Source organism: Streptopelia decaocto (genome assembly GCF_964273445.1).
Source record: "Streptopelia decaocto genome assembly, chromosome: Z".
NCBI lineage: Eukaryota > Metazoa > Chordata > Aves > Columbiformes > Columbidae > Streptopelia > Streptopelia decaocto.
In genome coordinates, this window is record NC_138657.1 from 31,387,961 (window position 1) to 31,408,634 (window position 20,674).

Consider the following 20,674-nt stretch of genomic DNA (forward strand, 5'->3'; position numbering starts at 1 on the left):
AGTAACACACCCAGTCTTTTTATTACACAGCACGAGATCGAGAAAAACGCAATGCCTCTGCGTTCCCTACTCCTCACCCTTTGTCCACTCTGCTTCCATGTGCAGGAGACTGCTGTTCACAGTAAGGTAAAGTAACAGGTTCTGCCTGTCAGCAATGGCCTTTAATATTTTACTTCTTAGATGCCTGTTTGACTAAACTAAGCAGCTTCAGCCAAGACACATCTTGCTTTCTAGAATCTCAGTTTCAGTTATTATTATCTGCTAGTCCAAAGCACTAATTTATCTGTGTTTTTTCAGCTCCAAAATACTGGTTGTGCAGCCAAAAACACAAATAACACTACAACTACTGTGCTTTTTTCAGATTGTGTGGATTTTTCCCTTTTCTTTTTCTTTTTTTTTTTTTAACTGGGAGATGGACCACCCTGCTCTCATGGCATAGAACACTATTTACATTGCAATACTTGACTGTGTAATACATCTGGCATTTTTGGGCAGGATTCCTGAGCTAGGGGCCAGAAGCCCTTAAGCAATGATTTAAGGGGGGCAGGGGGGAGGGGGGAATCATACAACTTGACTTAACAGTTCTCATTTCTAGCTTGTTGCACTTAGCATTTGGTTACTGACTGAAAAGCAGAAATGCACCAGACTGGTAAACCAGAGAAGGCTGTTTCTTTTAATTTATCTCAGTGTTAGTAAATGAAGACTGTATTACAGTTTAAGGGCTCAGTTCCAGCTTCAGGTATATGGGTGTACAACACAGCACATGTGCCTTGAAAATATCACCTTTTCTTTTTTGCTTGCACATGAGCCAAATACAGATGTTTCAAATACACAATGATTACTTGTATATTCAAAGCTGGTATTAAGTTCAGTACAATTCTCTAAAGGAGCAGCACCTTTACAGAAGAGTCAGGTTATGGTTCTGCTCATTCCCTTACCTCTCATATATTTTGCTCAAGCACTGAAATAAGTTTTCCAAAATGAAGCAGAAGTCAAAGCCAAGACATTAATTCTAAAAACCAAAATTAAAATTCTCCATACATCAAAACATCTATATGGTCAGCAGTTTCCATACAGGGCTTTTTACCTCGTGAAACTACTACTTCTGCCAAATTCAGGATGTTTATAGCAACTGAGGTGATACAGAATGAAAATAACAGAGAAAAAACAGTAACAAGTAAATTGTATTTACAGACATTAAACTGATTTTACACAGAAAAAAAGAATTAAGAAAAATAAATTCTATTTTTAAATTCTGAATTCAAAGTTACTCCTTTCACCTCCACTCAAACTATTTCTAGTGCAAAGTACAATGAAATATTATTCCCAAAGTCACTCAGCTAATAGCAAGAATGAGCACAGCTTACTGTACCCTGTATTCATTGGTCATAATTAGGGCACTGTAAATAGATAATAAAATAGCAGAGATCATGCAAAACAGGAGCAAACCATTTTCCTGTTTTCCTTGATTTATGAGCACAAAAATAAAGTGGCCATTATAAGATAGCATATATTTCCAGTGCACAAATCATACTTCAAAGCAATGAATTTTGTGTTATGAGGTACCATCTTGGGAATCTGTTGCCCCAGTGAAGCATCAATAGTAAAAAAACCATCGAGTTTCTGTAAGTAATAATGAAAGTTGTGTATCTTTACCTTTCTGAACTCTCACAGGGGACTACTCTTCCTATTCTAGACCTGTCACTTAGCCCTTAAGGAGTTTTACTCGTATCTTCAAGCTTCCCCAGGTAACAAACACAAATGGCAAAAGACCTCCTGCATAATAAAAGCCAGGAGAGATTAGAGAAATGAAAATAACCAAGGCATACTGAAGATAAATAAGAATTATTAACACATGTAACTTTACAGTAGACAAAATGAAAAATGAACTTCTTGGTAAAATTCTGCACTCCAGCTCCTGCTGAGCTCCAAAAAAGAGCAGCTAGAAACATGTATATATCCACACCATCATCTGTAGACAGAAAAAACACTGTGCAAAGGCTGGAAGACTGAACTTTATATACGGGAGAAAATGCCTGACGAGGAACAGCCCCACAAGGTCTATAACCAAAATGCTGTTTTAACCAATCAAAATATTCTTTAAAAGCTACCTGTGGGGCAGAAAGCTTTACAAGCACAGTTCTACCTGACTGCTCATAGGCTGAAGTGTGTGATTCAATGTTAAAAGGATTGTGCATAAAAGGCCATGAGCATCAAAATGAGAACATGTTCCATTAGACACCAAAATGAAAGCAGTTGCAGACACATTAAAACCAGCATCCTAGTGGACACAGTTCCAACAGGTCATAGGGAGGTCAGCTTTGAAGGAAAAATCCAAATGAAATATAAACATGACATTGTGGAAACCAGACAAATCTTCCATAGCTTTGTCCGGCCAGCACTAATCTAGGCATCAGCTGTGGTGCATAATCTAAACGAAGGGATCAGTCAGTTCATACATCTGGAAGCTGTCATATTTTGGAGCCTACTAACAGTTATGTGTAACTGAAACATGCACTTGCATGTAGTAGCCTTTAAATTTGTTGAGTGGTCAAGAATTACATGCATATGCTATGCGGTATTACTACTTTCTGGGGAACCACCACAAATACTAACAGGGCTAGGGCCATCTCTTCCCATGGAAAAAATAAATCATGAAAATGGATGGAGTCAGGGTGAGGAGCTCAAGTTTTGCTTAATGCATTCTCTGTTGAAAGCGAGTTTGAGTACTCATAGCTATTAGAGTTCATTCTTGTCTGAACCCAACATCTGCTAAGGAATAATGAGAAATGAAGGCCTAGTCTCTTAACAACAACAACAACAACAAGAAAAGAAAAAATGTCCACTTAGCAGGTAACAGGAGCTGGTAGTAGACCTCAAAACCACTCACCACCATCTCCACATAGTACCACAACTCCAGCAGCAGCCAGCCCTAGAGCTGAGCTAGCTCTTCTGCTTACCTACATTCCCCTTTTCCTCCTCAGCAGCAATGGCATGGGGAACAACAATAAAGCAATGCTGTTTTCAACTGTTCTATTTCACTCCAGGATTTCTGTACTGAAATCTCTAGGCTCTCCAGAACTACAGAAATGCCTTCACACTCTCTTCACAAACAGCAAAATCCCCAGAGTGCAAGATGACACTCAAAGTTCAGAAGAGGAAAATGGTACAGCCAAGGCACTGCCCTGTTTAAATACATATTTCAGCAGAGAAGGAAACAGACCCTTCCAAACAAGGATCTGTAAGGGCACATTCTGGCATGGACACTGGTGACAGTGTGCTAAGTTTGGAAATAATAATGAAGATTAATTTTCTGCAGCCTTGGGGACATCAAATGCCTCCAAAGTCTGAAAGGCAGAAGGAACTGTGCAACCATGCAATTACAGCTTAAGGAGTGCCAGTTCTACAGGAGGAGATCCTCCTCCTGCCCTCCCAGAAGAGGTAGAGCAGAGGCATGCTGTTAGTCTGCTGTGGCTTTATATGGGGGTAAAAGCCAGGCTACACTAAAGCCATTCCAAATTCTTCCACTACATTCAGCAAGTTCAGGATTTCACCCTTTACCTTCTCAATGACCAAAGATTGGTCACATGCATTAATACCTTCATTAAAATGCTTACAGATGAAAGAGGAGTTTTAAACACTGAAGCTGTTTGTTCTTCTTCTTTATGTAAGAGTTTTTCAGCAAGGAACACAAACTCTGAGCTGTTGATATGGACACCTGTCAAGATGGTACTTAACAGAGACATCCAGTGACTTTGAATGTAACAGCAGGCACTTAAAAGATAACCATCAAGCATCCATATAACTAAAACCTTTAGACACCTTTTCTTAACAACTTTCAATATATGAAAAGAGAGGGAGTTCAACTTCACAGGAATACAACACCCACGATGCCGATGTTTTTATCCACAAACATCATGTAAAGCTTAAATATTAGAATTTCATGGTTTTTTTTTTTTTTCCCAAAACAGAAGCAAGTACAGAATACTCTTCCATTTCGACCAGTAAACATGAAAAAGAGCACACTGGTGGATTTGGAAATTTTCCAGATAAACACCTTTCCATAAACTTTTAATACACACTGAGGGATACAACACAGTACAAGACAGTATTCAGAGATATGTAAACTCTTATGTCACCTGATACATATGAAACTAATGGATTTGGTGATGAGATCAGAGATCAGCCCCCAGAGTGTCATGCAGCCAATAAACACACCACCTCAGGTTCATCAGCAGAGTAACTTCTGCTCTTCTGCCATCTATTCTGTGTTGATGAGGTGATGCAGGTACAAGGATATCTAAACCAGTTCTACTCCACTGCTGTGCACAAATGTGTACGTTTGTGGGAGAACTAAATTATACCCAACTGGGTCAACTCCTGCTAACCATATTCAAACCAAACATGTTACTCCAAGCCCCTCACATAAATTTGTCACCAATTCCCAAAGATCTGTTCCTTTACTATTTTGTTTCTCCAAAGAATACTACTGTAAAGTTAACAGATGCCTTAGGCCGAAGTTAAGAATAACTTTCCTCTCCACCTGCATTTGATCTTGCTGGGTTAAGCAAACCAAGAATCTATGGAAATAACACTGGTTCCTGCATCACTCACACACTTTCCTCATTTTCACCTCATCATTATATTGCATGCGTAGACTGACATATTTTAAGATGGGTCAGCCATAAATACCAACAGCAACTTGATTTTTGCCCCTTTAGAATGAAAGGAAACAATACTACACATAGCTCAAATCTTTAAAAGTTTAAAACTGTTCATGCCATATGAACTCGGTCCTAATTCACTTACAGTTAGAACACACTCACTGTTCCAAGGACCAAAGCTGAACTATGTGGCCACTGAGGCACTTTTGTTTTCCCTACAGGATGTCGTATCCCTACCTGTATCACCCACCCTGTTCCTTCAAACTAGCATAAAGAAGGAACTCTGCATGTTAGAACTTGGTTAGCTTTGTGAAGAGAGCTAACGAAGGCCAGGAGGGAGGTTTCAACTGATCTAAAACTGATCTACAGCTAGTTCAAAAACTGCAAGAAAGGAAGGAAAGAACACCATGATCTTCAGTCTCTCAAAGAAGGAAAAGTAATGAAGAAAGTGAGAGGGGAAAAAAAATCCAAAGACAATAGTAACATTAAAAGAATTATCAAGAAGTAAGATTAGACCATATCTCCCCATATAAGCTGCTCCAATTAATGCCACTCAAGGCACTGCAGTAGCCAAATTTCAAGCTCTGCTTAACAGAACCTTCTCTGGAGCCAAAAACTACCTTATTTCAGAAGCAGAGGCTGTGAATTTACATGTATGACTACTGTTCACACACAGGGTCTTAGAGTGCCTATTAGAGTAGTAGCAAAAAACATAAGCAGTTATAGGCATGATTTCTTTTCCATGCAGAGTACTTTCTAGTTATGAATGGATGTTTCTAAAAGCACATCTGTGTCCAACAAAATTCAGTCACAGAGGAAATCAATGCAAAGCCCTTTTTGTTCTCTCAAGGGCTTATGATGTATAAAGATGCTAAACAGTCTCCACAAGTCCAGTATGCATGGACACCCACATATAGCAGTTCAACTAAAGCTGAATGGGCACGGACAACAGAACTGCCATTAAAATGCCAGTCCAGAATTTGTTTGCCCTAGAAATTAACACAAGCATCCTCCAGTAGCAAGGTATGCACACTGGGATGATAGACCTGCTGATGGGCTCAGGGGAAACATATATCTGACCCAAACAGGTATGTGAGCCAAACAACAATGCCAGAAAGCCCAACTACGAGACAGGAGCACAGACTGAGAGCATACCATGGGGAGGGGACACTGAAATGCTCTGATAAGCAGCCAGAGGAGGACTGTGGGTTTAAAAAAAAAAAAAAAGGCTACTCTACAACACTCAGTGCCAAGAAACAAGCTGAGAGGAAAGCCACTTTGGTATCAGGAGGCTTAGAGAATGCCAAGAGTGTTGGCACAAATTCTGAAGGAGAACGACTACTACAGGAAAACTGTAAGAATGATGTTTTGGAGATCTGTTTTTCTTTTTCTCTCTTTGAAAGTTTGCCTACGAGGTGGGTTTCTAAACTTCTTATATAAATATTTCATGCATAATAGCTTCAGACCCAGACTACTAATCATTTATCTTGGAATGTACATGGTCTTAAAACTCATTCAAACTTCGCTTCACTATTTTTAATTAATCGTGTTACCATTTTAAAGCAACTGCTTACTTACAGCAAACTTTAGTGCTGTATTATGTTCCATGCTCCGTGGTATTCAGAAATACAATATACAAAATCAGTCTCTTTATATAAATACTGCCAATTTATTCAGCAGTAATAACTGTAAAAAGCCTCAGCAGCAAATCAAAACTGTTACTTATAGTATATTTCAAGTAATTTACCATCTTTGGCCAACATTGGTCAGTTCATTCAAACTCTCAGTAGACAAAAGGTAAAGGCAAAAATAAGACAGCTATTTTAATAAACAGGGCAATTCAGTCACTGCTTCTCCTAAAAGAAACCTTGTTCTAAAGGGTCAGTTAGTACAATAACCTCCACAGAGTGTACTTTAAAGCTGTTAGGACCAGTGGCATACAAGTGCAGAGAAATTAGTTTGGTCACTGCTTTCCGTTTCTGCATAGGAAGAACCCCATTTTTCATACTATCTCTTCCTACACCTGTTCCATCTCAGGTTCCCACTCTGCACTTCCCTCTGTAGTTTTGCAACAGAAATATGGGATTGCTATTTGTTAGATGTATAACACCCTAGTTAATGACTGGAACATTTATAGAGTCTCTACCAGGAAAGCACATTTTAGCAAGTCCTTTTGTGTAGATAGTCACATAGCACTAGAATAGGAAGACTGGAAGTTAATTTAAATTAAATCCAGAATATTTTATTTCATCTTAATCAGTGAGCCTTTCTTTGCAATCTGCAAACGTGAGGGTTTCTAAATGCAGAGTTTTAATACATTACTTTACACCAATTCTGACCTGAAAACAAAACTCAACAGATGTGAAATTACCTAGGTTAACTCTGTACAATCAACTGCATTATGAATTCATCTTGGCCATAAAAACCTCAGAGATCAATTTCAACTAGATTTTCTACTAGGGACTTTCCCTCTTCCTTTCTCCAAGAAGCAATAATGACGCGAGGTCAGTGCAGCAATTGAATTAAGCAGCTATTTTGCAAATCATATTTTTTTTCCTGGAGAACTGCATTTTTACTGCAAGGCCAGTCATACAGGCATTGTCAGCAGGTACTTTCTTGGTATTACACAGTTACAAAACACAGGTGGCATTTATGGGACGGGATCACCCTATCAAGTAAGTGAACCCCAGTAATATTAGAATAATAAGCCTCAGGGAATGGTGTTGGATGGAACTGCATTCACATATTACACACCGAACACAGAAAAGACAAAACACTTGTGCAAAAATTGACAAAACAAACTTTGCCACAACAAACTCACAAGGACTTAAAATATGTTCATAATATTCATAATACTTTGCATCAGTATTTAAGGTGCACAGGACCTAGTGATCAATAGAGACTCTGAATGCTCATCTCTTCCTATAGATGGGAACCTGCCTGCTCTAAGTGCTATTGGCAGAAAACCTCATCATATTTTGGGTTCCTGGGCTACATGTACCAAAACAAGTTCAGCTGGTAACACTTTATTTTCCAAAACAGAAAAATCAATACTCACTAAATGACCCAGGAACCTCATCCTGACCCCAAATATGGCTGTCATCTGCAAGGATGGAATCTGGAATATGCTCCAATTCATCCAAGGGGCAAGTCAGACCACCTTCAATAACAGCCGCTAGCTTTGTTTGCACTTAGCACTGGCTTTTCCACAGGCGCACACACAGAGAGCTATTTAAGAATGATTATTTATGCAGCTCTCCATATTAACTTTTATAAGCCAAATCTGCTGCAAGCGACTTTGACATAAAACCCGAGTAACTACTGCAGTCAAGGAACTCTATTTTCACATCAACCCAGCTAGCAAGGGAATGTGATGCTAAGTAAATACTAAACCAAGACCCCACAGGAAAAACAAAAACTCACACAAAAAGAAAAAAAAAAAAAACAACACAATACACACAAAAAGAACACGAAAGAAAAAAACAACCAAACAAACCCCCAAACACAAGAAACACCACAAACCCGGCAGCCGTGCCTCTCAGGGCAGGGTGACTCGCCCGGGCTGGCTGCCCGACGCCCCGAGGGACCCGCGGGGCCTGCGAAGGGGGCGCTGCTGACACGGCTCTGCACACCTCACACCCCAGGTGTTTGTGTTCGGGGTGCAGGGTGTCTGTTTCGAAAGGCAGCCCGCGAAGCCCCGGCGCCACGGTACCGCTCCTCTCCTTTACCAAGCCTGCCTTGCTACGCCCGCCCCGCCGGGCTGTGCCCGGAGGACGGCGCCCCACAGCCCGGGCACTGCCCGCGGCCACCCTGCTCCCGGCGGCCTGACAAGCCCCGCCTCGCCTCAGCAGCCGGCTTTTTTGTCCTCTCCCTCTTTTTTTTTTTCTCCCCTCCCTTTTTTTTTTTTTTTTTTTACCTTGAGACAAACGCTCCCCCCCACAGTTGAAAGCTGTCCAAAAAACAGGACCACACACAGGCACCCGCCCCGCCGCGCTCCTCGCCGCCCGCCCCCTCCCCCCGCCGCGGGCGCACGCACTCCCAAAATGGCGGAGGGGCGCCTCCCGGCAGCAAGACCGCCTCCCGCCGCCGCCGGGGACGCAGAGACCCGTCGCCCACCGCCATCCCGCACGGGGAAACAGGCCGAAGGCGGGAGCGCGGGGTGGAACGGGGGCGGCCTGGCCCGGCGCCCCCCGCTGAGGGCACAGCCTGCTACTGCGGCCCCCCGCAGGCAGAGAAGTGGTACGCGCCGGCCCAGCGCCCGCCTCGACAACCGCCCGCCCAACCGCCAAGCGCTGTGCCGGCTTCCCCGCCGGCAGTAGGCCCTCCCCGGCATGTAGCGGCCCTGTGCACAAACGTACACACGCAAGCACTCCAGCCTCCGCCGCTCGAGCTAGCTTTACCCGGCCGGCCTGGCGTGGGGGCACGGGGAGGGGAAACGGCAGAGGACAGGGCCTCGGACTTACCTTCCACCCACAGCTCCTCCACGTTGGTTTCGAGATTAGCTGCCCTTAATCCTACAGCGAAAGCCCCAAATATCAGGAGGCCGACAACCAAGAACTTCCCGCAGTTTTTCTGAATGTAACAGCCCAGTTTAAACAGCAGTCTCTGAAACTTTGCTCGCAGCCAGAGTGGCGCTTTCCGTCCCGTCGCCTTCCCCTGCAAGGCAAGAAGAAGTCAGTAGTAGAGGGGCTGCGACAGGCCACCGGACGTGCTTCCTCACCCACGGGCCGAACAGCTCGTGCTCCTCGGGGTGCATTTCCCACGCAGCATCCCTGGGAAGCCCCATGAGCAGCTCAAGCAGGCACCCTTCCAGGAGGGCCACCCTTGGGCACACACAAAGGCCAAGGTGTACCTGCTGGTAGCCATTCTCACCCCAGGCCAACGCACGGGTTTGGAGCAACACCACTGCCCAAGACCCCTGCACCCTCACCTATGCTGCCCACCACACTCTCCTCATGCCCGAGCCACCACCAGCAGCTCAGGCTGCAAAGCACTCGTGCTGCCAAGACCTGTGGCTCCAGGGCAGAAGTAACCACTGCCAAAGAAGCTAAACAGCCACAAGAAACAAACAAGTCCCTTTTCCTGTTCTCCTTAGACCTCTGAAGGGTGGTGGGGGCAATGAAAAGGGACTCGCTGATGATGGAAAGCTAGCAAACTAGCTGCCGTTTCCCCCATGCCCAGCTCCTAGCAGGGGTTTGGTGCTGAGACAGGACCCACGTGGTGAGCAGCGTTGTAAGATCAGAAGTAATTCATTTCCATAGAGTTTGGAGACGCTGTGTGATCTGAATTAGGAAGTAGAACAGCCATCTGTAAGTTACGACAATATTTGTGAACGGAAGAGGGCAGCCACATGGATTTTTTTTTTCCCTCCTCCTTTCCTCCTTCTTACAAAGCCTAGAAATCTGCTCCCTGAAGTGAAACCATCCCTGCAGCAAGGCAGCGTCTCGAGGTTGTTTACTTTGAACATTTTTTGGCCGGCGGAGATTGGCGGCCCGGGACATCCCTCCGCCCCGCCCGGGCCGGGCTTGCGGGGCGCTCCGGCACCTTCAGCCCTTCGCCGCCAACAATACCGCCACCGCACCGCGGGGACCGGCGCGACCTGCGCGGCAGAATTAAGGTGGCAAGTTGTTTACGGCCCTCGCTTCCCCTCCGACCGCCGGGGGAAGAAAACCGCCGCAAGCTATCTCTGCTGGGGAACCCCCTCTCCGAGTGCAGTAGCCGTGTCGGCGCTCGGCGGAGAACTTCACAAAAGCACAACTTCTGCCAAGAAAGCGGCTGCCCGCTTTCTACCCCGTCCCAACCGGGAGCGAGTGTTGCCGAGGTCGCAGGGCGCTACGAGGGGATGGAGAAGCAGAAAGGAAGCGGAGAAGGAGCGGGAGAGCGGGCCGGAGGCTAGCCGGGGGGGAAAGGCGGGGAGCGACCTGAGGCTGTCTCGGGAAATTTAAGCAGAAGAGTGCTCCGCAGGGCAAGTACGCACCAGGGCAGGCACAGGCGAGCAGGGAAGGAGGGCACTCTCTCCCGCACTGAAGAGTCACAGACGTCCCTCTCTTTTTCCCAGCATTTTATTGGTGGCTGTTTGATTTCCATCTCCTCCTTCCACCCCCGCGAGAAAACACACCACCCCCTCCTCCCCCGCCGAAAAACAGCACTAGCACTATCGTGTATCTCTGGAAAAAAGAGTGAATGCACCTTTGCGATCTGCTCCAAGGCGAAAGCCGCATCGCAGTAGCTTGGCCGCTGCAGATACTCCCGGTCGGGCGCCGCGGCACGCCGATTCCCTCCGGTTCTTCGCCGCCTCCCACCGCCGCTCCTCGCCGCCCGGCCAGGGTGGCCGCTGCCGCCCGCACTGCTGCTCGTCTCCGGCTCCGACGCGTTACCGGCCGAGGCCATGTTGCCGCCGCCGGCGGGACGGGGGAGCTGGCGCTGCCGCCGCTGCGGCGGAGCTCGGGGGCCCGGGGGCGCGGCGGGGCCGCGGGGGGCTGGCGGCGCTGCGGGCCGCGGGCTGCTGCTGCTGCGGCGCGGCCGCCTCACGCGGGGCGCGGGGCGGCGGCTGCTGCCGCGGCCGCTCCGGCCGAGTCGCTCCCCGCGCCTCCCATTGCCACATCGCGCGCGGACCCCGAGCTGCAGGCGGCCGCTCCCCGCGCCCGGCGAGGGCAGGCGGACGGGCGCGACCCCCGGGCCTCCCCGGCTGCCGCCGCCGCGCCTTCCTCCGCTCCCGTTGAAATCGCCTCCTCCGGCCGCCGCTGCCTCCGGGAAGCTGCTGTCCGCGGCGGCGCTCAGCGACGGCGGCGCGAAGGCGGCGCGGCGGGCCGCGGCGGCTGCTGCTGCTGAGCTGCTTCGCCGCGCTGCACCATCCTGCTTCAGCGCCGGGGTGCTTCCCGCGGGCCGCGGGGCCGGCGGGGCTCCGCGGTCGGCCCCGCCGCGGAGGCGGGCTGCCGGCTGCCTGGCGCTTTCCCCCGGCGTGTGCGCGGCAGCACCGAGCTGCAGCCCCTCGGCTCAAGAGATGAGATGAAGAAGAAAAAAACTACTCTCTCCATTTGGATAAAGAGGAGGAGGGGTGGGAGGGGGGGGGGGGGGGGGAGTATGAGAGGAGAGAGGCAGCGAGGGAGGGAAGAAAAAAAAAAAAAAAAAAAAGCTGAAAGCCCGCCCCCAGGGCTGTCAGATGGCTTGGGTTTCTGCGAGGCGATTGGCTCGGGGAGGGCAGAAATTACTCAGCAAACATGACTATTATTAGCTGCTTAGCAACAGCTCACCAAAGTAGAGAGACCACCCAGGCAGGCAACCCTTGTGTGTGCATCTCCAGCTTCAGGGGGAGCCTTAAAGAGATCCAGCCTTCTTTGCATGCAATACTTCCATTAAGGAATGCCTTCCCCCCCCCCCCCGCTTCTTTTTCATTTTCTTTTCAGTAAACTTTTTTTTCTTTTTTCTTTTTTCTTTTTTTTTTTTTTCCGGCCGGGATGCTTGCAGACAAATACACGCGCAGAACTTTTCTCGCAATCGACACAGAAATATATTTTTCCCTTGTAAAAAAGAGAGCGAAACGGGGGGAAAGCAGCGTTAAACGATTTCTAAAGCCCTTAAAAAGAAAATCCTTTTAGAGGCACCTTGGCCTCAAGCTGCAACAAATACTGGGAGGTCTGAGCTGAATTCCCAGGCTTGCAGAAATAATGACAGAGTGGTGGATACTGCGGTAGAAAGTGCCAGATTTTTCTCCCTCTTTCTTTTTTAACTAAAGAGGAGACTTAGTTCCTTGCAAGAAAACCACTCCGTCCAGTTAGAAAAACACAATGAAAACTTAACACTTGAGGGATTTAAAGCCACGCGGTAGCTAGCCTGTTTCAACTTAGGGTTCATTCTTTAACTGAAACCTGAGGAAAACCAATTTTAATATGTTTTTAGTGTAAAAGTCCATGAAACGCAGCCTGCCCGGCCGCGCTAAACACTTCTTCAACTATACGCGACTGTTTACTTTTTTGGCACCGCTTCTCCCCGTCTCTGTTCATTGAGAATCAGCCATTAATTGCTGCCGCTACAGCTGCGCGCACTCCCCCCAGCCCCGGGGCTGCGCGCCCCGGCCCCCAGCGCGGCTCCCGCGGCGGCTCCGCGGCCCGGCGGACCTCCCGGCGAACTGGCGCGGAGGGCAGCGGGAAACGCGCCCTGCCGCTCGGCGCCCGGCCCGGGAAGGCTCTCTGTGGGGGGCTGCCCCCCAGCAGGGAGTCCGCTGCGGGCTTGCGGTGGAGCGCAGCTGTAGGCGCTCCGGCTGTACGTTCGTTGCGGGAAAATAGAAATACTGAGAAAAAGTGTGGGGACCCGAGGTGCGAGGGGGAGCCCGAGCAGCTCCCTGCCCGGTACGGGGCCGCCAGACACACAGCCCCGGCGCCAGCAATGGGGGCGGGCAGCGCTCCGGAGGCCGAGGCCGCCGGCGGGAAGGGGGTGCGTGACGCGTGCACTCTCCGTGCGGAGCCTCTCCGTGAAACTGCCCGGGGCACCCACGGCCAGCGGCTTCCTGGAGTCGCAGCTGCCGATATCCCTTTTGCTTTCGTCTCCGTACCACCTCCGTTTGTCTGGCACTGGGAAACCTGCCACGCTGAAGGCCCGACCCCGTGCTCCGCACAGGACTGTCTCCAGGAAGGTGGCTGGGAACAGCAAGCTGTCACGCACATGTAGGTGTATACATATGGGAGAAGGAAACCTAAACAGCTTGGAGTTGGAGGCTGAAACCGCACCTGAGATGCGATCGGCCACCTCTAATTCGAGTTTCCACTTGGGAAAGTGACCGTCCATCTCATTAGGAACCGATGTGCCACTGCTCCTGCCCTGCTTAACGTCACCCAGTCTGATGGGGTAGTAGGGCTGGGGGATGGAAAAGGAAGGGATGGGTGGAAAGGCTTTTTAGTTCAGTCTCCCAGCAGGCTTCAAAACCAGGGAAGAGTGTCCCTTCAAGCACATCCAGCCCTAGAGTTGCCCTGCGTGGCTCCTGTCTGGCTCCTGCCTGCTCAGCTTCACACAATAGCCCAGTGCCCGTCAGTCCTCCTTTCTGGTTCCAAAACTCAGTCTGAAGACTCAAATTTAACAAGCGCTGTCTTAATCGACCCCCTCTCCCTGTGGTCCGGAGGGATTTTTTTTTTTTTTTTTTTTTTAAGCATACACAAGAGATTAATTACTGCAGGGATCTAATTGGCCTTGTTTCTGTATTTTTTTTTTTTCCCTTAAGGAAGAAGTGTCAGTGTAAAAGTCTCCACTTGGGTGGTCAAAGCAGTGGCTGCCCCTAGTTTGCCTCATAGCTGATGCCTGTGTGCTACATTCCCGAAGATAATGTTGTTCCTAATCAATCTGTCCTTATTTACATTTGTAAGCACTGCTGGCTGTGATATGCATGCCCTGTGTGTGCAACTGCTCCTCCACACCACGGGCTTTTTCCATATTCAGCATCTTGCAGGGATCCCACAGATTCCTTATCTCAGACTTGCTCCCTGGTGAAGGCCTAGGAACGTGTCTCCTTGGGTAGGGTGCCTGCAGCCTGCAACCTTTTACACCCGGTCCTCCTGATTTCTGGACAGCCAGGGCTGGCATACAAGAAACTCAGAGCTTTGGTGATAGTGGCTTTGGTTTGTAATGCTCTGCCTCTTGCTTATGCAGAGCTTCATACTTCCTCCCTCCAGATGATGGATCAAATCCAGTAGAGATTAGCAATGGGGAACAGGTATTTACACTGATTTTACTTTAACGCATTTTCCCAGGTTGCTCATCACCTGTGGATACAGCACTAAGAGCATTGCAGTGCTGGAGCATCTGATTACCTTGATAAAGAAATTATGTAGAAATGAAGCATGAGCACTTTGTCTTCCTTTTGTGGGGGCTGCAAGAAAGCTGGCCACAGCAGAAGAAGGACTTGAGAGAAAATAACCTGATTTTTGCCTGTTCCCTCAGATTTTTGTCTGTCACACATGTTTTCATTGTGCAAGGGCACAGGTCTGCCTCAGGCCTGAACCCCACAGGCATGCCTGACTCCGGCTTTGACATCATATAAGACCACAGGGCGGCACCTTCACTGGGTTTTGCACAGCAGCCTGAGCCCCTCTCTGTTTCCACTCATAATGCCCCACTTGCCACCAGGCAAGTGGGGGTTGCAGTTTGGGGGTGGTGGCGCACAGCAGGGACCCGCTACACAGGGCAGTGCCTCCACGTAGTGCCCACGCCTGGGAGGGAGGTGGCAGCACGAAGCTCACCCTCTCCCCCTCCTCAGACCTGGAAGAAAGGGAACTGCTTGAGCCAACTTGTCAAAATAATGCGGCTAATTACCCCTGATCTCCTTTAATGGAAAGCTGCTCTGCATGCCACAAAGGAGCAAATGAGGGATCTACAGCATCAACCCAAGAGCTCAGGCATTTTCTTCTATGGAGGGCTGCTGGGAACCGTGCCTCTAGAAGAGCCTCTGAGGTTCTTGCACTCCTCCAGCGCAGCAGTGCACTCCCAGGGAAGGACCAGAGCGCCCGGGGGTCTGCAGAGGACAGCAGTGGGAGCAACAGCCATCTCCCTCGAAAAGCTGCAGGACATCCCAGCTCTGGCAAACTTCATCATACTCTATAAGGGGTTTTAACTCTAAAAGCCCAAGTCGTCTTCATAACAGATTCTTTTCCTGGCAAAATGCCCTGCCACTTGCAGGACTTTAATGTGCATAGAGAGGGAAAGTTATACGGAACAGTTTTTAGTCAGTCTGGACAACACTGGGTCTGTGTAATGATATAGCTCAAGTCTCGCATTTGGCAGAAGGCAGGTAATTCATTTTCATGATCTCTGCCATCGGGTCTTGCAGAAAAAAAAGCTGAGCGACACGATCTCTTTGACCCACTGCTGGAGCAACAAATTTATTAGAGATATAGGTGTGAGAAATGAAAAGGAAGTAAAACAATTCAGGCTCATTGTATGTCTTTCTTTCATACTGCTAATCCAGTTTACACATCACGCCTACATGACTCAATAGGGCTTTATACACTGTGGCAAAGGCAGAGCAAAATAAAAGGTGTGTGTGTGTGCGTGTGTGTGCATGTGAAATAAGGATAAAAACAGAGAAGCCCAAGACATTTTAATTCAGAGTGGGCTGCCAGTTTTTATATCTACCAGCTCTCAAAAGCAAATAGATTTTAAAGAATGTGTCCTTCTCCCCCTCCCTCTGCAAACCTAACATTTCTCAACAACACTACTTCCCGTCCAGATACAATGTCAGATTATAATCCAGACACACAATGACCCTAATAGCCCTAACGAGAAATTAGATACACGTATCAGACTGGTGCCAAAATGATGGGAGACCCTCTAACCAGAACTGGTAAATGCTGTCTGGTTAGGAGCTGGAAGACAGCCACCTTGGCTCCAACACTTCTTTTAATACCACCTGACAACACCAGATGTCTTCCCCATTCCTCTCCCCACTTTTGCCCCCTTCAGGTCTGCCTCTCATAGCGGAACTTAAGGCTCCAGGTGGGGTAGATGTGTCACTGAATGTCCTCAGGCCTCCAGACCCTGGAAGCAGTGGGGCAATGCATACAAGACGGATGACAGCAGCGGTATACTGGTCCTGATGGTCGAACCACACGCAGAGTCTAATACTGGAATCAGAGGCTGAAGAACTATTCAACTTAACCTAAGGCACACCATACATTTCACTGCTGTTAAATTAGGGAGCGGCTGTCCCTCCTTTTCCATATAGACCTATGTTTTCAGCAGCTTCCACTGACTTCAGGCATTCAGTCAGAGTTGTGAAGAGAGGGAAAGAACTTCTCAGTACATCTCATGTAAGAATCCCTATTTAGCTTTCCCAAAGAAAAGGAAGATGCAAACTGCACCTTCACTGCAGGCGCTGTCCTATGGAGCCTGGCCCGAGAAGGGTTTCTGTGCCATGCATGGCAGGTTCTTTGGACCCCAAGCTCATCCAGGTGCCAAGTTGCTGGGACTGGGGCCCCGCCTGCAGTGCTGTGCGGGACTACACAGAGTCATCGCAGGAGATACTTCCCATCAGCGGTGAGATCCCCAGCGTACCCACCGGGAGCTCCGAGCCACGGCACCGCCGAGGTCCGGGGAGCCGGCTGGGCAGAGGGCAGCGCAGCGCCCGGTCCCGGCGGAGTGCCGCCGCCCCGTGCCTCCCGCCGCGGGGTCCGCACCGCGCCCCCGCCCCACGCTGCCCGGCCGTGCCCCGCGCTGCCGTCCCCGCTCGGGCAGGAGCCGCTGGCCCGGTCACTGTCCCTGGTTTCCCTGCACGGTGGAGGGCCCGGTGCGCGTAGCCGCGGCCCCGGCGGCTGGAGGGAGGCTCCCCTCACCCCCTTCCGCCAGCCCCGGGCCCCAGCTGCCAGCGCCTCCGGTGAGGGCCCGCGCAACCCCTCCAACACCGTCCCAGCCCCCGGCCCGCGCCCGGACCCTGTCCGCTGGGTCCTGCGGCCCCCGGCCCCGCTGCCGCCCCGCCGTCGCCCCCCGGGGCTGCACCTACCATCGCTGCCCTTGCCGGAGCCGCTGGTGGGGAGCCGTGCTGGAGGGCTGGGTGCGCCCTCATTCACTGGCACTGATGGCTTTAATGGGACATCAGTGCTTGCTTCCTCTGTCCTTCCCTCTTTTCTTTTCTTTTCTTTTCCTTCCTTCCTTCCTTCCTTCCTTCCTTCCTTCCTTCCTTCCTTCCTTCCTTCCTTCCTTCCTTCCTTCCTTCCTTCCTTCCTTCCTTCCTTCCTTCCTTCCTTCCTTCCTTCCTTCCTTCCTTCCTTCCTTCCTTCCTTCCTTCCTTCCTTCCTTCCTTCCTTCCTTCCTTCCTTCCTTCCTTCCTTCCTTCCTTCCTTCCTTCCTTCCTTCCTTCCTTCTCGTTTCGTTGTCCTCCTCCTCCTTCCTTTTCTTTTTTTTTTTTTTTTTTTTTTCCCTACCCCAAAGGAACGGAAAGTGTAAAAAAATAACCCTTCTAGGTTGCAGGCATTCTGCAGAGTGCTGGAAAGCCTCACAATTACATGCCTGTTTCTATTAAGCAGCTCCATCGTCCTCCATGTGGGTGGTCTGGCTCTCAATAGGCAGGACCTGTCAGGGTCACGTGACGAACCCGCAAACGTTACCCCTTTACAATAAACTTTAGGAAGAAGAAAAAACCGAAGGGAGGCAGAGCCCGGTGCCGCCGGCCCGCACGGCTGCCCGGGCCGCCGCTCCCCCCCGGCGCACGGCAGCGCGCACAGGGCTCGTTCCGCCCCTGTCCTCCCTTCCCTTCTCCTACCTTGGCTTTCAAGAGCAGCGAGAGTGCGAAAGGTGCCAGGCGGTGGAAAACGGTTTCTTTGTCAGGATAAATACATATAGTTGGATGTACGTGGAGAGGAGACAGAAGCAGAGTGCTCTGGCTGCTGAGCGCCCCACACTGCACCTGACTGTGTTCTGGAAGGTTTACGCTCGTCCTGCTCATTTTTGCTAGAGGTCACTAGAATGTCAGATTTCAGGTGGTGAAGCAGCGAAGGGCAAGAAAGTTAGTTCCAGTGAATGGGACCTGAATGTTGCTGTGGAGGAGGACAGTGATTTTCTTTTTTAAAAGCCTCTTTTTCTTGAATAATTACAAACAGGATATAAACAGTGTGGAAATTTACCGCTACTTTTCGGATCTTGTAGTGGCTGAGTATCATTACAGGATCTGAGAGAAGTGATGTCAAGTGTTGTTTCTGGATTAGGGCACATTGCAACGAATAAAACATGTGTCTGGGAACCATGTCACTAATTTTTCATGGAAGATCCTGTTCCTCTAGTCAGTCATATTTGATTTGCTGTCAGATTTGTTATATCCACAACATATATTGAGAATAAACTGTGTTCTGTATCACCATAGTCTTGTGTCCAAGTTCCTCAGATATTTCTCTTTGTGATACGTTTAGAAAACGTGCTCCATGATTTGGTTCAGTGATTTCACATGACTTTTTTTTTGGATATTCTTCAGCTATGCTTTGTCTACATTACTTCTGTTAGAGAATTCCACTAACAGAGAATAATGTGTATCTTATGGTCATATATTCACTATCAAGAATATAAAAATATTATTTAAGACAAGCTGTTAGGAAACATCTCATGGTCAGATCGCATTAAACAGCTTTGCTCTGTACGCATTCTTATCTACATAAAACCAGGCTAGGTGTCAAAATAACGAGCAAGAAAGATATTTTGCCTACAAAACTGTTATTATTTTTACATGATAGAGGGGCTTGTGTCAACGATAAAGAGTTCGAAAAGCATGGGAAAAGCCATTTTACAGGATTTAAAAAATGTACATGAAAAACATACATCACTTTTTATGGCCTCACTGATCAATCACAGAGTTAAATTACTGCAGCAAGACAGCAGGGTAGAAGGTGCATGGGTGTCATGGTAGTAATCCCTCCAATCTGTCCTCCCACTCAGTGCATTTAGTCTTAAATTGTCCAGAGAAACTCATCATAACTCCTGATAGTAAGTCCCAGTGGTTTCTAACTCTACATATTGGACAGGACAGGATCCATAGTGCCCAGCCTAACCATGCCGTGTATCCACAATACTGTTATTTAAGCTCTTAGAAGGCAGAATAGTCACATAAAGAATCTGCAATTATCCTGCTAGGGAAGAAAAGTGGGGCAAAACATTGCAATATTTGAATGTGCAGCCTTAGAAAGAGGTGTGCAGTACAGACAAAGAATTAGGAACAATTATAGGATTGGGATGTTTGTGCCAGTTAGGAATGTCAGAGAAAATAACCTGAAAAATACAAGGCTCCTCACTTGTTCAACATCAAATACAGATCAGTGGTAAAACACAGAGCTTTCATTGTCTCTTTCTTTTTCCAGTTTAATTCTTCCAATTACTTCTGCACTACCCAGCAAACTTGGGTCTTTTGCATCCATGTCACTGAAGCTCTTAACATGCTCAGAAGAAACAGCATAATTGGACATAAACTGCCCAGACACATGACACAGGGGAAATTAAAACATAGACACGTATGGGGATCATCCAGAATGTTTCAGAAGAGGAGGGCAGAGGTAACAGTGCTAGCTTTCTAGTTCTCTCATGTAGCTATTTAAACAAAGGTGTTACGTATATCTGGAAGATTAAACCAGGGGAGAATTACTTAATTATTGTCCTCTTTTCTGTACTATTTCCCTAAGCACTTCCTGCTAGACCCTGTTGGAGGCAGCATGCTGGTCAGGTTGGCGCTTCGCATGACACACAGTGTTTTTATTTATGGTCTTATGTAGCAAATAGTTTGGTATTTTGTCTGTAACTTCACTAAATTATTGTGTACTAATGGTAGCTATTACTAAATGGTGAGTAGATACTTACATCTGTGTATCTATACTTAATGGAACTCCTGGGGAAAAATAGATCAGTTACTATACACTTAACAGAACTAATGATTATAATCCATTGACAGAAACCTTTGAAAATGGGGGGGAGCAAAATTCATAGCCTGTCAAACAGGAACTATTATGCTGTCCTGAGAAAATAGTAACTGTGCTCCTGTGCCTGCTCCTGTTTACAGATTTGATCGTCAGGACGTGGTTACTCAAGTGTGAAAGCTCAGAGGCTTCTGGTAGGTAGTTCCTGATGGAATCTCTCACACAGCTTCCTAGCACAGATAACCTTACAGTGGCTAGTGCTGCCACATTGGCTCTACTGATAATTATAAATAGTAATCTGGAAGTTCATTCTGGTTCTACTAGGATGTCAGTACTTCACAAGTGAAGGTAAAGCGAGAAAACTAAGCCAAAGCTGACTTTGCTGCTGAAAAACAGACATTCTCTGCATCCATGTTCTGGGATCTTACCCTAATTTATTCCACTTTGGTCCTATGCTAATAAAAACGATATTTCAGTACAATTCTGTACTTGCCTTCTGAGGCCACTGTTGAGGCTCTTCATCTCCAGCTAGCCAGGTGATGCTGCCAAGAAAACCATTCTGAACATATGACAAGGACACAATGTCCTACCTGAATGACAGAATCGGTACGAAGTACTTGGAGGTCTGATACAGAA

At 48.0% G+C, this 20,674-nt stretch overlaps 1 protein-coding gene across 2 annotated transcripts in view; it reads right to left on the reverse strand.

Moving 5' to 3' along the window:
• Positions 1 to 11,654, reverse strand: part of PTCH1 (patched 1) — a 66,347-nt gene extending 54,693 nt beyond the window's left edge. For both annotated transcript variants that reach the window (XM_082074482.1, XM_082074483.1), the window contains exons 1-2: positions 10,854 to 11,654; positions 9,128 to 9,320 (exon numbers count right to left, since the gene is read on the reverse strand). In XM_082074482.1, the coding sequence (XP_081930608.1) occupies positions 9,128 to 9,320; positions 10,854 to 11,054 (394 nt within the window). In that variant the 5' untranslated portion in view covers positions 11,055 to 11,654. The remainder of the gene's footprint in view (positions 1 to 9,127; positions 9,321 to 10,853) is intronic.
• Positions 11,655 to 20,674: the final 9,020 nt, after the last annotated feature.